This window comes from Microtus oregoni, unplaced genomic scaffold (assembly GCF_018167655.1).
Source record: "Microtus oregoni isolate MIOR12 unplaced genomic scaffold, Mior012 000004F_ref0000308, whole genome shotgun sequence".
Taxonomy (NCBI): Eukaryota; Metazoa; Chordata; class Mammalia; order Rodentia; family Cricetidae; genus Microtus; species Microtus oregoni.
The window spans coordinates 34,405,245-34,420,527 of NW_024543063.1; the positions used below are offsets into that span (position 1 = coordinate 34,405,245).

The following is a 15,283-nucleotide window of genomic DNA, read 5'->3' on the forward strand; positions in this document are numbered from 1 at the left end:
CCCTGGCTTGGAAGTCAGGGAGGAAAGATGTCATCAGGGGGTAGCGGCATTGCCTGGGAAGCCTGGCCCTCCTTCAGGCACAGCCACCTGCCCTGGGATGATCGACTGGGCACAGGTTCCTACTGCAGTGCCTCCTCTTCTAGTCCCTCTGGCCTCCTGTTCAACTGCCCAGCAGCCAGGGAGAGCTAAACCAGCCCCTTCACTCCCCCCAAAGGCTCTAGCAGCTTCTTGGCCTTGGAAGCAACCCCACAAAAATCTTCCACCTGACCCTCTACTCCTGGTTCCATTCAGGTCTTGCACACACCCCTTTTGTGATCTTAAGAGTCTTTATAGACTTCGACAGTTAGGGTAGGTATCCCCGTTATCCTGACAGGGGATGTGATTCTGCTTAGGCCTTCACCCTTCTTCGCAGATGCTTGTTTAATTAGCTAGTGAGTGACCACTAGGTGTTGTCATCAGAGCGGTTCCATCCTTGCCAGGCTTAGACATGAATGTGTCACAGAGCTCCAGCTTATGAGACGTGAGATGGTGCCTGGAACTTGCGAGAAAGGCTACCTTGCCCTGTACACACACAGTCTCTTCAGTGGGACCTATACAGTTTTGTGTCTGTGATGCCTGGAGCTGTGGCAGTTATCTTGGCACCACAAGGAAAGCCAATCAGAGTGAAATGCCAACAACCCAATGATGGCAGGGCAAGGAAGCAAGAGCCAGCCCATGGCACCATGTCAATCAGCCTCACTCTGATCTCTTGCTGCGACACAATGCCATTTCCTTGTATCCTAAGCAATTAAGTTTTCCATTCTTTGTAGCCAAGAGCACTAGGCACACCCCACTGCTCCATGGCTCTTCCTCCAATGCCATCTCTTCCTCCGATATCACATCAAGGCTGTCTGATGGACTGTTTGGGGCTGTCCTTGTCCCTCCTCCATCACTGCAATTCCGCTGTGGCTGTTGTGTTTTGGGGCAGTGGCCTTCTAGGGAGTACCAGCTGCTTGCCAGTTACCCGGTCTCCCAGCTCACTACCCCATCCCTACTCACCAAAGGACCCTGAGCTCTCTGAGGTCTGCAGCCTCCCCACTCCTCCCACAGGGATGACCTCACTGCTATGCACCTCACCGTGTCCCTGCTTCCAAAAGAAAACTGTCTCTGGAGTGGCCTCTGGGGACAAGAGTAACATGCCCCGTGACTGAAAAGCCAAGACTCAGGATTTGAACTTGAAGTCCAGGTACCATCATAGGTGGTTCACATTTCTGCTGCTCAGCTGTTGATGTCGCCTGTCTGGGTTTGTGACAGCCTCATTCTCCAACCAGTGAGCCCAGATATAGTCACAGTTCCCTGCATCTTCTAGAATGTTCCTCCTGCCTATGGGCGTGTGTCTCCCACTCCAGCTGACTGTGGCCCTCTTCCTCCATCTCTCCATCTGTCTCTCTCACCCTGTAACTGCTGGCACCTTGGGAGACCAGCCAGACCCATGACCCATGGGGCTTTCTTCCCACCTACAGCCCCAGCTCATGTCATGGGTGTCCCTGTAAACTTCATGCAGGGTCCAGAGCTGAGCTGAGTAGCTGCGTCCTCTAACATGTCTCAGGCCATGCGGGGACTCTAGCCTTCATTTTGAGCGGCACAGGCACTGAGGGGACTCTGTAACATTCAGGGCCCTCAGTTGGGTTGGTGGGAGGGGGAAAGGCAGGCTTTCCTGTGCCTCTTCACAGACCACAGGTGGCTTGTGAATTCTGCGCCATGTCCTTAAAAGCTGGCCCCAGAGCCAGCTGGGAGATGGCTCAGCAGGGTCAAACCTGACCACGTGCATTTGACCCCTAGAAGTCACATGGCAGGAGAGAACTGACACCCCGAAGTTGTCTTCTGACCTTGTACACACTGTGACATGCTACATTCACACAAATGTACACAAATAAGTAAGTGTAAAAAAATGTTCGGAAGTTGGCCCCTTGTGCACTTAGAGTCCTTTCTGTCCAAGCGTCCCGTCTTGCCTATATGCCCACTTTAATAAACCCAAATAAAATGTCAGAAAATGAGGACTCCATCTCCCCCACTCGGCCACACTTGGAGTTCTTGTTAGGCACCCATGGCTAGTGACCCCACACTGTGCAGGGTGGGTGAGAGGACACTTCTGGAAGTTTCTATGGCTGCATATTGCACTAGGTTGAAACGCTGTCAAAGGTTGGCAGAGGTTGTCACCTACCCAGAGCTGCTGAGCCAACCAGAGAGCACCCTTGTGGGAGTTTGAATGAGAATGGCCTCTAGAGTCTTAATATGTTTGAACGTTTGGTCCCAGTTTGTAGATGTTTGGGAAGGCTTAGGAGGTGTGGTCTTGTTGGAGGAGGCGTGGTCTGGTTGGAGGAGGCGTGTTACTGGGGAGTTCTAAAAGCCCATACCATCCCAGTTGGCTCTTTCTTTTTCTGCCTCATTGTTGTCTCAACAGGCAGGCTCTCAGCTACTGCTCCAGCGCCATGCCTGCTTGCTGCCCAGCTCCCCGCCATGATGATTACACGCTCACCCTCTGAAACTGCATGCTCCAAATAAACTTTCTAAGTTGCCTTGGCCATGGTGTCTCTTCACAGCAACAGAACACTAAGACATCCCTCCACATACAGCCCTGCTGCAGCCACACCATACTCTGTTGCTGTGCCTGTTACTACCCCAGGCTTAGCTTCATTTTGAGAGCACAGGGACTCTATAGGCAAAACTCAGGCTTCTGCTTTATTCTACAGGCTCTTCCCTTTCATTGGCAGCCCTAGGTCACCCCAAGTTAGACCGTGCTGTCAGAGCAGAGACCGGGAGAGACGGCACCTCCTGTCTGTGATCACACAGCAAGCCACCACCAGGGCAGACACGAGATCTTGTCACCTGCCATGGAAGCCCCCACTTACCAGTTGCACTCTGGAGGCACCAGCTTGGTCAGCTCTTCCAGAGATTTCTCCGACCTGTATTCCTGGCAGGAAGCACATCAGATGTGCTGTTCAAAGGGGGGGAACCCTGACAAGACAAGTGCCCATCATGTCCCTGGTACCCCACCCAGATGGGATCTCGGGATGTACACACCTGGATGAAGCCAACAGTCACCACGATCAGCACGGCCTGGAAGAGAGGGTTCCCGGAAGGGAGGATATAAGCAGGACTTCCAGGTGAGTGTGAGGCCAGAGCCAACTCCCGCTGCCCTCCAAGCCCTGAGGTGAAGGCCTGTAATCCAAGCTGCTCAGAAGACTGGGACAGAAGGCCTGCCTGCGCAACTTAGGAAGACTATGTCTCAACCTCTAAAAAGAGGGCTGTGTGTGTGTGTGTGTGTGTGTGTGTGTGTGGCAGGGCCTCAGGGCTAGAGCCCCTGCCTAGGATCATCCAGTGAGGGCTGGGGGCCTGGCTCAGGGGTAGAGCACTTGCCCTGCACATGTGAGGTGCTGTGCTCAAGCCCCAGCACCACCAAGAGAACACATTGCCAGTTCTCTTTGCAAAATAGCTGCTCCGTAAAGAAACTCAGCAAGCAGCCAAGTGTCCCTGTCCAACATCAGAAAAGCCATCAAACCCCAACTCCCCAGGGCTTGCACATTGGGGAACCCTTCTAGATTTTTCTGCAGACACGCTTTTGTCATGGCATCAGGTGACAACAGACATGTTCACTTTGAGCCTGCTGTGTTCACCTGTCAGCTCTACAGGCCTGTTCTACACCTGCAGGTGTGACTCTGCCCCCCCCCCCCATTCACACCACTGGTGGGATAGGCCACGCCTATGAAGAGGCAGAGCGAGAGCAGCAAGAGCTGTCCAAATCATTCACAGGGCCAGACACAGATGTGATTAAACTCAGAAAGAGGTGAGGGGCAGAGGCCATTGGGGCTGCACAGGGGTGGGGGTGGGGGGTGGTATGGGGGTGGGGATACAAATGACTGTCGATGGTTTCTTTTAAGGGCAATGAAAGTGTTTTTGAACTGGTCAGAGGTGATCAAACAAGTGTGCAAATTCCAAAACCATCGGTCTTTGTTTTTGAGCAGTCTCTCTCTATGCAGCCCTGGCTGTCCTGGAACTTGCTGAGTAGACCAGGTTTACCTCAGACTCACAGAGCTCCACCAGCCTATACCTTGAGTGCTGACATTAAAGGTGTACACCACTATACAGGAGTAAAATCATTGTAGGTTTTAACGTCTATCTCCATTAAGTGAGACAAGCTTAAATAAGGTGAAGTAACCTCTAGGGTATCGTGGCTCGGATGTGAGTCACCCACCTCTCATAGGCTCATGGGCTTAAACACTTGGTCCCCAGATAGCGGTGCTGTTCTGCGAAGCTGTGAAACCTTTGGGAGGTGGAGGGTCTAGTGGAGAGTGGAGGTTTATATTCTGGCCCTGCTTCTTGATCCGCCTCAACCTGACAGGCGGCCTCCTTCTTCTGTGGTCACAGCCATGCCTTAGCCACCCACTGGACTGTCGCCTCTCAAAGCCTGAGCCAAAATAAAGTCTCTTCTACAATGTTCCTTTCTGGTATTTGATTGCAGCAGAAAGACAAGTAACTAACAGAGTGACTGCGTCTTATAACACATTCAGATCCCACAGGGAGGGAGACAGTGGCAGAGCAGTACGCCCCCAAATGGGTTCCTTTGTACTGGGGCTGCCTATGTTGCACAGACCTCCTCAATGCTGGCAGGGGGCAGGTGGTAGATTTGCTTGTTATTAATCTGTCCTTTCTTTGCTCACAATAAACGCCCCACCACCTTTTTCTTGTGCAATAACTGGTCACAGTGCTGGGGAGATGGTTCAATTGGCAGAGTGCTTGGCTTGTGAGTATCAAGTCCTTAGTTTGAGCTGCAGAACCCAAGCAAAAAGCCAGGCATAGTGCTGCATGCCTGCAACCCCAGGGCTGGGGAGGCAGTGACAGGTGGCTTCCTGGCCAGCCAGCCTAGCCTGCATGGTAAGCTCTGGGCCAGCGAGAGACCCTGTCTCAGAAATCAAGATGAATGGATCCTGAGAAATGTCAGCTGAGGTGGACTCTAGCCTCTGCATGTATGTACACAGCTGAGGTGGACTCTAGCCTCTGCATGTATGTACACAGCTGAGGTTGACTCTAACCTCTGCATGTATGTACACGTGTGTTCCCACATGCACACACACATACACAAACCATAACATGTTTGGAAAAACAACTGGCAGCAGAGCCGTGGCCCACCCTGTCCAGGGGCTGAGACCGCCAGTCACTCACCAGGGCAATGCTGATGGCATCCTCATACTCCTTGGTGAGGACGCTCACCACGGCTGAGCCCAGCAGCAGCAGGATCAGGGGGTTCCTGAACTGGAAGGTGAACAACAGGTCTCAGTTTCACAAAGGCCAGAGTAGGCTCCTACCTGCAGCTGCTGGGCAGCTCAGACCTTCACGTGAGGCTGGGCTTCCAGGTCCTCCCTACAGTGGCTAAGGGCTTGGGAAGGGGGGCTACTCTATCTGGTATTCCTCCTCTGTAGGAAAGCCCACTGTTGACAGCCTTCCGGGCTGATTATGACACTGCCCTATCCAGGCCCAGCCTGGTCTCTGAGTTCTTGTCTTGCCTGGCCACACCTCATCCATTATTCATGGTGGATGCTATTGCTAAGCACATTGTGTGGCTTGGCTACATTGCCAAGCACTCCTCTCTTGGTATCACAGACCCCAACCCTGTGTGCCACAATCACCCCACTCCTGTGATAATCTCTGGGGACTCTAGTGATGTTCCTCTTAGGGTTGACCTCTAACCCCCACACATGGACACATGTCACATAGGGTCAGAAGTTCCAAAGATTTCTCCAAAGAACTTCTGATGGCTGCTGTCTATCACCCCTTTACGTCATGACAACTCGCGTTACGGAGAATTGAAAAGGAGTAAGGCAACTCAGACAGAGTGGAAGATCAGAGCCGAGGAGATCAGGGAGAGAACTGAAGGACTGACAGGCGAATCTCTGCCTCTGAGCTTCCCACTGGCCGAGGTGCAAAGGAAACAAGGCCCAGGGTATGCATGGGTCCCACAGCTCGAGAGAAGCACTTTAGTGCGTGATGGTGTGACACGTGAAACACGTGAAGGGCTGAACCTCATCCTCACCCCTGGAGAGGCCATGTGTTCATCACCTGTGGAAGGACCCAGCGGGCGGGGGCAGCTCGCAGCCCAGACTTGGCTCTAGCAAAAATCTCAACTCTTCAACATCAGGAGGCTCAGAGACATTTTGGTTTTGGGTTAGGGCTGCCTTTGAGTCTAGCAACTCATCCCTACTGGACAGTTGAGAGATGGCCGTCCTGATGTCACAGACCCTGCCTGCCCTGGATGTGGCAGTCTTTTCAGGACCCAGTTCGGGGGCCCAGTGGCATGGTGTGGTGGATGAGAACTCAGAAATCTGGCTTCTCCTGCCTGTCTCCACCACTGACTCACAGACAACCTGGAGCCATCTGGGACTTCTGTTTCCCAGGGTGTGGTCAGGCTGTCTATCTTTTTCTCCTTCCCCCTTCCCTCACGCTCTCCCATCTTTCTCCTTCATTTTGGTTTTGAGATAGGAGCTCCTTAAACTTGCTACCTGGTCAGGATGGGCTCGAACTCTTTTTATGTCCAAAGTGCTGCGGTCACAGGCATCCACCATGCGTGGCTATTTTAAGTTTCCTGAGTCATCATCTTAATACGTAGCACAGGCTAACCCAGAACTCACAGTCATCCTTCTGCCTTAGTCTCTGAGTGCTGGGATTACATATCTGAGTCTCCGTGCCCAGTTGTTCCTGGCTCTTAAAAATCATGTCAGTGAGAGTAGCCTGGCCAGGGCTTAGTAAGTGTCCATTGGCCATGATATCCGACAGATGCAGTGATATTTGGTATTGGTGGAAGGGAGGAATGGTGGCTATGCAGCTCCAGGAATGGCTCTCTGCCACCAAGAAGCTTCTCATCCTCCTTGCCAGAGCACTAGAGAGGAGGGACAGAAAACGATGGGAATGGATAGTTCTTCTGGAGAGAGAACTATCTTCCATGGATGTGTCCACCTTACTTTTTGAGATGGTGTCTTTTACTAGTCTGGAACCTGCCAAGAAGGCTAGGCTGGCTGGATCCACCTACCTCCACCTCCCTGGTACTGGGATTCCAACTGCACCCCACCAAACTCAGCTTTTAAAAGGTAGGATCTTGTGTTCATTTGGCACAAACACTCTACTGACTGAGCTGTTTCCCCAGCCTGACAGTGACTTCACTTTTAGTGACATGAGGCACAGGTCTACTCAGCTGTTTCTTCCTTGGCCTTCTGAAATGCCTGTTTGCCAGGACATCCGTGTCTCTATTGGCTTCCTCTGGCAAAGCTATGTGCCATGCAAAGCCTTTGCCAAGCAAAGACTTCCTGCTTCTTTGCCACATTCTCTCCCTTTGCAAATGGCTTTAGGGGGATGATAAAATAGATTGGCACTACTTATTTCTTTACTGTTCAGCATGGTGCCTGGCCTGTGGCAAGCATCCCTAGTACCCGTCATTGCTAGTCAGGGTCATGGCCACCTCTATCTTTAGTCACCTATGCAGGGTTCCCCTTGGAGGCTCAGAGCATCCAAAGGGCAAGATTGTTTATCTAGAAACTCATTCACCCCACACCCCAATAGGGACCTGTCCAAGGACACCCAGGATCAATATTTAAAGAATGATTGCTTGGCTTGCCCTTCCTGGCTGGTTCCTTTACTGACACAGAGGAGGACATCCTGCACCTACCTGATCCAGGTATTTCTTCCATACAGGCTCAGCATTATCTGTGACAAACTCATTCCAGCCATGGACCAGCCTGCGCTGGGCCACGGCCATCTCTGACAGGCCACTGTCCAGGTCCACCTGAAAGGAGATAGGGGATGTAGGGTGAGCACAATGGGCCCAGCAAGGACCAAAGAAACAAGTCACGGGTATCGGGTGAGAGCCAACATCTTCTAGGGGAACTAGGAAAACGGGCTTGTCCGTGGAGGAGGAGACACTAGCTCTGCTGGGGCAGAGAGGGAAACAAAACCTTTATTTCTCAATAAGCCCACAGATCAACACACAATGGCCTTGAGCCATGGTGTCAGCAAATACAACTGGAGATGGGAGAGTAGATAGGCAGAAACAGGGTCTTTTCTTTAAAAAGAAAAGCTGCAGGTGGTGCCCCCTTTAATCCCAGCACTCAGGAGACAGATGGATCTCTGTGAGTTTGGGGCCAGCCTGGTCTACAGTGTGAGTTCCAGGGCAGGCTCCAAAGCTATGAGAAACCCTGTCTCAAAAAAGTTAATAAATCCTGGGCTTGTGATGCACACCTGTGATCCAAGTATTTGGGAGGCCAAGGCAGGAAGGTCAGAAGTTCAAGGACAGCATGAACTACAGAATGAGTTTGAGGCAGCCTGGGCTACATGAGATCCTGTCTCAGACACCAAAACAAAACATAAATGGTTAAGAAAAACAGGTATAGAGGGTATACCTGTGACTGCCATTCTTGGGAAGTTGGGGCAGGATTGTTCAAGAAGTTCAAGGCCAGCCTGGGCTACATACCAAAATCTTTTATTTTATTTTATTTTTTTATTTATTTATTTTTTTTTGATTTTTCGAGACAGGGTTTCTCCGTAGCTTTTGGTTCCTGTCCTGGAACTAGCTCTTGTAGACCAGGCTGGCCTCGAACTCCCAGAGATCCGCCCGCCTCTGCCTCCCGAATGCTGGGATTAAAGGCGTGCGCCACCACTGCCCAGCTATTTTTTAAATTTATTTATTTATTAAAGATTTCTGCCTCCTCCCCACCCCCACCTCCCATTTCCCTCCCCCTCCCCTGATCAAATCCCCCTCCCTCATCAGCCCAAAGAGCAATCAGGGTTCCCTGACCTGTGGGAAGTCCAAGGACCACCCACCTCCATCCAGGTCTAGTAAGGTGAGCATCCAAACTGCCTAGGCTCCCACAAAGCCAGTACGTGCAGTAGGATCAGAAACCCATTGCCATTGTGGAACTAGATCTTGTAGACCAGGCTAGCCTCAAACTCACAGAGATCCGCCTGCCTCTGCCTCCCGAGTGCTGGGATTAAAGGCGTGCGCCACCATCGCCCGGCCCAAAATCTTATCTTAAAACAAAAACACAACCTAAACCCAAACAGCAAACCAAAAATGGCTTATGTTGTGTATCTTGTTATCATCAAATTACATCTTAAAAACAAAATAGTCCTTCCCTGGGAGATTGGAGTGGTCGATGTGACTGTATCATACACCCCATGACAGATACTATTCCAGGCCCTTAGGCATAACCAACTACAGCGTCGATCATGGTGTCAGGAAGCTCTGTGCTCATGTGGGAATTATGGAGAAAGCTGCCCAGAGCTGCAGGAGTGGGAGGGGAGCTAGAGCGGGATTCTCAGTAGGACAGGAGGGCAGAGCTCGTCATCTAGCCGGGGAAACATCTGAACAAGAAAAAAGGTCTTCCTCCCCTTCTCACCAAGAAGCAGGACTTGCGGTGGACTGTTAGGTCTTTCTTTCTTTCTTTTTCTTTTTCTTTTTTTTTTTTTTCGAGACAGGGTTTCTCTGTGGCTTTGGAGCCTACCCTGGAACTAGCTCTGTAGACCAGGCTGGTCTCGAACTCCCAGAGATCCGCCTGCCTCTGCCTCCCGAGTGCTGGAATTAAAGGCGTGCGCCACCATCGCCCGGCTCTTAGGTCATTCTTAAGGCCTGTCATGGTACACGTGCCCTTTCTCTGCTGCACGTTTTTTTTCCCAAAGCAGGATGAGCTATGAGTATGTACACTCCCACGTTCATCCATGCACACACATATTCCCCCATACCCATCCCGACACACACATGCCCATGTAATGTATATATGCACAAACATACTCATGTACATAATACACATGTACACATATGTACACGCAGATACATACACCTAAGCACATATACCCCACATGCACGCACATGTACACATATGCATGTGCACACATATATACATGCACATACCTCAATATCCTTGCACAGATACACATATGTCCATGTAATACATTTGTGCATGCACATGCATACATATGTACATGCATACAACATACCCATGCGCGTGCACGCACGTGCGTGCGCGCACACACATACATACACACACATATATACCACCATTTCTGCTTAGTGTAACATAATCTAAAGATACGCTGCTGGCTCCATCCTGTGGCCCCAGAGGGCAGACTCCTAGGTCAGGGCTGGCTTTTCTCCTAGGTCAAGGCTCATAAATTCTAGTTCCCTCAGGCACTGGTGAGAATTTGATATCTGTAACTGCATCTCCATGTCATAAAAGATGAAAAGTGAGAGGCAGGCATGGGAAAGAGTTTGAATCCTGATGACAAAAGCCTGGAGGAGCCCTGACCACGTGTCGTCCTAACAGTGCTGGTCACTCACTCAGTTTCTGGTCATTCTTTGCCTGCCAAAGGTCCTGTGGGTAGAAGGACGCTTGGCCTCTGGCAGGGACCACAGGGTCTGGTACAAGGACAGCAGTACTGCTGAGATTCTGTGTGGAGATCCAAATCATTGCACACGAACAGCTTTGTGGGACTTTCTCTTAATCCACAAACTACCTGACGATGTTGTCAGGTGCGATGGCTTATCTCATGAACCCGAAAGGCAGTAGAATCCTCATGAACACACTTCCAGATGTGTCTCTGCAGGCATTTCCCCGAGAGCCTTTGGCCTTTTGGCCTGAATGTGGGTGGCGCCATGGTGTGAGTGGGGGCCTGGCTAAGCACCAGCATTCAGCTCTCTCCACTGTCTGAATGCGGGAGAGCAGCTGCCTCCTGTCACGTGACTTTCTGGCTATGCTGGACCACACCTTGAACCAGAAGCCAGAAAGACCCCCTTAAGCAGCTTTTGGGAGACATATTTTGTCAAGGCAATGAGAGAAGAAATAAGCACAGATACAAACAAAGTTCTTACATGGAAGGCTCTGGCCAAATCTCCTTTGCTGCATTTGCATGCTTCCCTGGGCGGCAGAGCTGTGACAGACTTTTCTCTTTCGATGGCTTTCAGCTCGTACTGGTCATCGATCTGTGGAGAGAGCGGTGTGGCTGGTGAGGAGCTTGGGACTTTTGCTGTGCGTCTCTGGTAAAAGCAAGGCACACGTATGCAATATGTGCATACCCCAAGTACACATGCCTACCCATGTGACCCTTTTCCATATCACGAGACAGATGGTATCAGTCCCCACGCTTACTCTCCGACCACCCAAAGTGCTTTCTTTCCAGTGTGACCTCTACAGAAACGGTCACGTGCCCAGTGCCCTCTGACTGTGCTTCCTGTACATGTCAGTGACAGCGTGCAGGGTGTTACACCGCTCTCGCAGGGCATCCACAGGTGCTCAGCTTTCCTCTGCACATGTAGATTCTGCTCCTATTCCTTCTGCTAGGGGCATGTGAGGTTTATGTGTAGTCATTGGCTGTTATTGACACATCTATTTGGAAATAACATTTTTCTTCTTTATTATTATATTTTAGTGTGTGTATGGTGTATGTATGTGGTGTGTATGTGTAGTTTGCACATATATGTGGTTAACACTGGTATTTTCTATCATTGTGTCCACTCTTTTTTTTTTTTTTTGAGACAGGGTCTCTCACTGAACCTGGATCTCACCTATTGGCCAGACTGACTGACCAGTAAGATCTGAGACACCACCTGATTCTGCCCACTTGTGCCCTGGGTTAGGTTACAGATGTATTACAGATATGTGCCACTATATGCATGTCTATGTGGACACTGGGGATCTGAACTCAGGTCCTCATGAGTGTATATCAAAGCGCTTTGCTATCTGAATGACCTGTCCAGTTGCATGAAACAAATTTCTTCAATAGGGCTAGGCTAACAGACCAGGGTGACGTTTTACATGGACCTCCTTATTACAGCAATCTGGGCTGAGTATAAACTGTAAGGAGTGTCTCCTGTGGTAATATGTGATCTCACACCCGTGTTCCATGAAGTTTCTGTAAATAATTTCAGGAACGAGGTAAAGGTAAATCTTAGGTCCTAGAAGCCTGAGGACATGTGTGTGTGCCCAAAGTCCCAGGCAATTAACCCCCAGGGGCCTTGGACACTGTCAACAGAGGGATCTCAGTACCAGGGCACATCAAGACATCTACAGTGTTCTTCCCAGAATTCCGACACTGGAACATGATAGCATCTCTTCTTTCTCAAGCCACCACCAGGAACTGGGAAGGAGGAAGGGAGAGGTGCTAACTACTTCCTTTAGCTGAGGTGGAGTCCAAGTTCCTCTTCCCTTCCCACCCACGCAGCAGCACTCCAAGGGCAAGTTAGCACCCAGTGGCCCGTTTGTCCACAGGAACCGTCAAACACATCCACCTCCTGGGATTCTGCTGCTGGTCTCAAAAACCAGAGCACGGCAGTGAGGACACGGCTCCTCACCAGGCTTCCCCGGATATCTTCACACCAATCACGAGCCCACTGCAGACTCACTTGACAGAGAAATAAGCACCATTGGACTGTGCGGCTCTAGTCCTGCTGGCCCCACTCAGTCCTCACTCTTGTTCCCTCTGCGTGGCCCTGGTGTAAGTACACCGGGACCTCTCACTCTGGCTGTACTGCACTCACTTTCCAAATACAGTGTCCTGTGACATTGAAACATCACACACACACACATAAATACACAGAGACATAAACACACACACACACACACACACACACACACACACACACACACACAGTCTTCTCTATCTTTTCTCTCCCTGGCTTGGAGACACTCAAATCCTGGCTGCTTTCAGGACACGCCCATCTCTCTTGGTCTGGCTGTGGTGACTGACACCCCCTTGACCCACCCCCTGCAGTCTTTGCTGCCACAGCCTCATTTTCTCTGAGGTTTAACCTCTGTGGATTTTCTAGAATAGAATCCCATACCAGAGGGCCTCCCCTGCCTCCTTGCCTCCTCTGTGACCCCGGAGTACTGTTTGCCTGCAGCAAACAGCCTGTTGCTCCCTTGTGGGGGCCCTGAGGCAACAGTCCAGGACATGAGACTTCTCAAGAAAAAGCTTCCCCAGCTTTTCTTGGGCTTAGGCCGGAACTGAGCCCAAGAGAGACCAACAAAAGGCAAATGTGATCTCCCGTGGAAGACACAGGCTCTACAGTCAGCCTGGAGCTCAGGACAGAGGGAACCTCTGGGAAGCAGGACTCAGCCTCCCTCAGCCCCATCCTGGCCTCCCTGCCTCCCTGACTATCCAGTGCATCCTATTTATGTCTCTGAGGTCCCAGGATCTCTATCCTGTTCTGGGACTGTTATCATGTGCATTCCCCAACGTACTTGCTAAAATGGACCCCTGCTTCTGTTTCTTTCTCTGAGGAGTAGGGGTTGTCACAACAAGGCCTTACAGGACTGCAATAGGCTACTGGAGAAAAGGAGAAGGCAGGCCCATGTGCAGTTCCTGGCACCAAGAAACCCCAAACCCAGGTAGTGAGGGGACAGCAGGATTGCTCTCAGAAACTAGGGTCCTGAAGGCAGTGCCAGGCTTAACACGCAAGAGTGCAGAGGCCCCGCCACCCCCGACAACCCAGGTGAGCAGTCAGGAATTTGTCTGCAGACAGAGGAATCAGTCAAACCAGGTATGGGGGCATGCATCTACAATCCCAGCACTTGGGTGGCTGAGGCAGGAGGATTGCTGAGAATTTAAGGCCAGTGTGGGCTACACAGTAAGATCCCGTTTTCAAAATAAAATAACAGTATGGTACCTGAATCTGTGATGGAAATGGAGGGGTCACAAGCTGAGGACAGCACGTGGCCTCCCAGAACTGGGAAATGGTCCCCCTGCACCCCATCCCCCTAGAATCTGCACAAGGAGCTGCTCTGGTCAGGCTGCCTTTTCCCTGAGAGACCCAGGTTGGCCTCTGTTTTCCAATCACCAGGGAACACATGCGCATGGCTTGCAGTGATGGAAGTGAGTGTGTTAGGTTAAAGCAACAGTGGTACCCTGGTGTTGTCGTGGCCTGCTTGCTGAGCTCCAGACTCCAGCCCCTTTCCTGGACCCAGACACATGGGCCTGTTGGCCCACAAAGAGGCCTCACACACTCCTCCACTGACCTCATGGGAGAGGGGCTGTCAGAATCCAAGTCACACAGGAGTGCCAGTACCATGCATGCAGAGCAGAAGATGCTCTAACATGCTGCAGAAAGGAAGAAAGATGAGAATAGTCTCGGTGTTGACCCCAGAAAGGGAAGGGGCGAGGGGCCATGGTAGCTGCATGCATGGCCAGGAGACAGTCAGAAGGCACAGGAACAGACAGGAAGTGATGTTCACAATGCAGGGTGCCCCTTACGGTGGCACCACCCTCATCCCCATAGACGCCAACACCTATGCTGTGGCTTCTGCATGGGGCACAAGTCTGCCCTAACAATGCTTCCTTGGCTCGCTCCTTTATTCCCTGGCTTCCTCCTGAATGCAGAGAACCCTGCCTGCTGCCTGGGAGACCACAGTTCCCATGCTAGGCCAAGAAATTATGCAAGCACCTTCACTTAGATCAACAAGTAAGAACACAGGACAAAGACGAAGCCATCCAAGTGCAAGAGGAAGCAAAGGGCTGCCTTTTCTTAGGATTGCAGAGTGAGAAAGGACTTTCTAAGTACAAGATAAAACTAAGATAAGATATAGACGGCTTAAGTCCCAGGTAGAAAGGGGACTGGGCTGTGTAGCACCCAGTATGAGCACTGTCAGTAGAATCCAAAGATAAACCTTCCGCAGAACAGCAAGACAAAGAGTTTACTAAAACAAGGTGAGTCTCTGCCCCGTGAAAGAGGAAAATGGCCACCCATTTGTGTGTATGAGAAAACTGGAAAAGGGTATAGACTAAGAACGCAAGCTTATGATAAAGCCAAGGGCATTCACACACTGGTACTGGTGTGTTGGGGGGAGGGCTCCTCTTGCAGCTGTGGGGCATCAACCAGGAAAGTCCCCACTGCAAAGCACGTGGCCTCATTCGAGTTGGATATGCTCTGCTCACTTCCTGTTCAGATGCCCGTTCTACAGAAGGGTCCTCTCAGAGCCACGCCTCACAGTACTGCTCAAATAGTTGTGTGTTAGTGTCAACCCACAGACCTGCTAATGGGCTGGCTGATGAACCACGACACCATACATAATGTGTGTCCCAAAGCTCCCCTGAAAGGAGACCCAGTGACTTTCCTGGGCTCCCTGAAGGGAAATGTTAACTGTATATTGAAGTATACCCGCCATAGTCATGCGTGTAAATCATGTGGAGACTCACGTGTGTATGTATGCCCAAAGGAGCACCACATAGAGCAAGGATGGAACTTATAGCTCCCAGAATCTTCCTGCCC

At 51.0% G+C, this 15,283-nt stretch overlaps 1 protein-coding gene across 2 annotated transcripts in view; it reads right to left on the bottom strand.

Annotated features, from left to right (window-relative positions):
• The window catches only part of Atp2c2 (ATPase secretory pathway Ca2+ transporting 2), a 58,038-nt gene that overhangs the window by 29,300 nt on the left and 13,455 nt on the right, over positions 1 to 15,283 (bottom strand). For both annotated transcript variants that reach the window (XM_041649879.1, XM_041649878.1), the window contains exons 2-6: positions 10,892 to 11,002; positions 7,697 to 7,813; positions 5,203 to 5,292; positions 3,064 to 3,099; positions 2,892 to 2,953 (exon numbers count right to left, since the gene is read on the bottom strand). In XM_041649879.1, the coding sequence (XP_041505813.1) occupies positions 2,892 to 2,953; positions 3,064 to 3,099; positions 5,203 to 5,292; positions 7,697 to 7,813; positions 10,892 to 11,002 (416 nt within the window). The remainder of the gene's footprint in view (positions 1 to 2,891; positions 2,954 to 3,063; positions 3,100 to 5,202; positions 5,293 to 7,696; positions 7,814 to 10,891; positions 11,003 to 15,283) is intronic.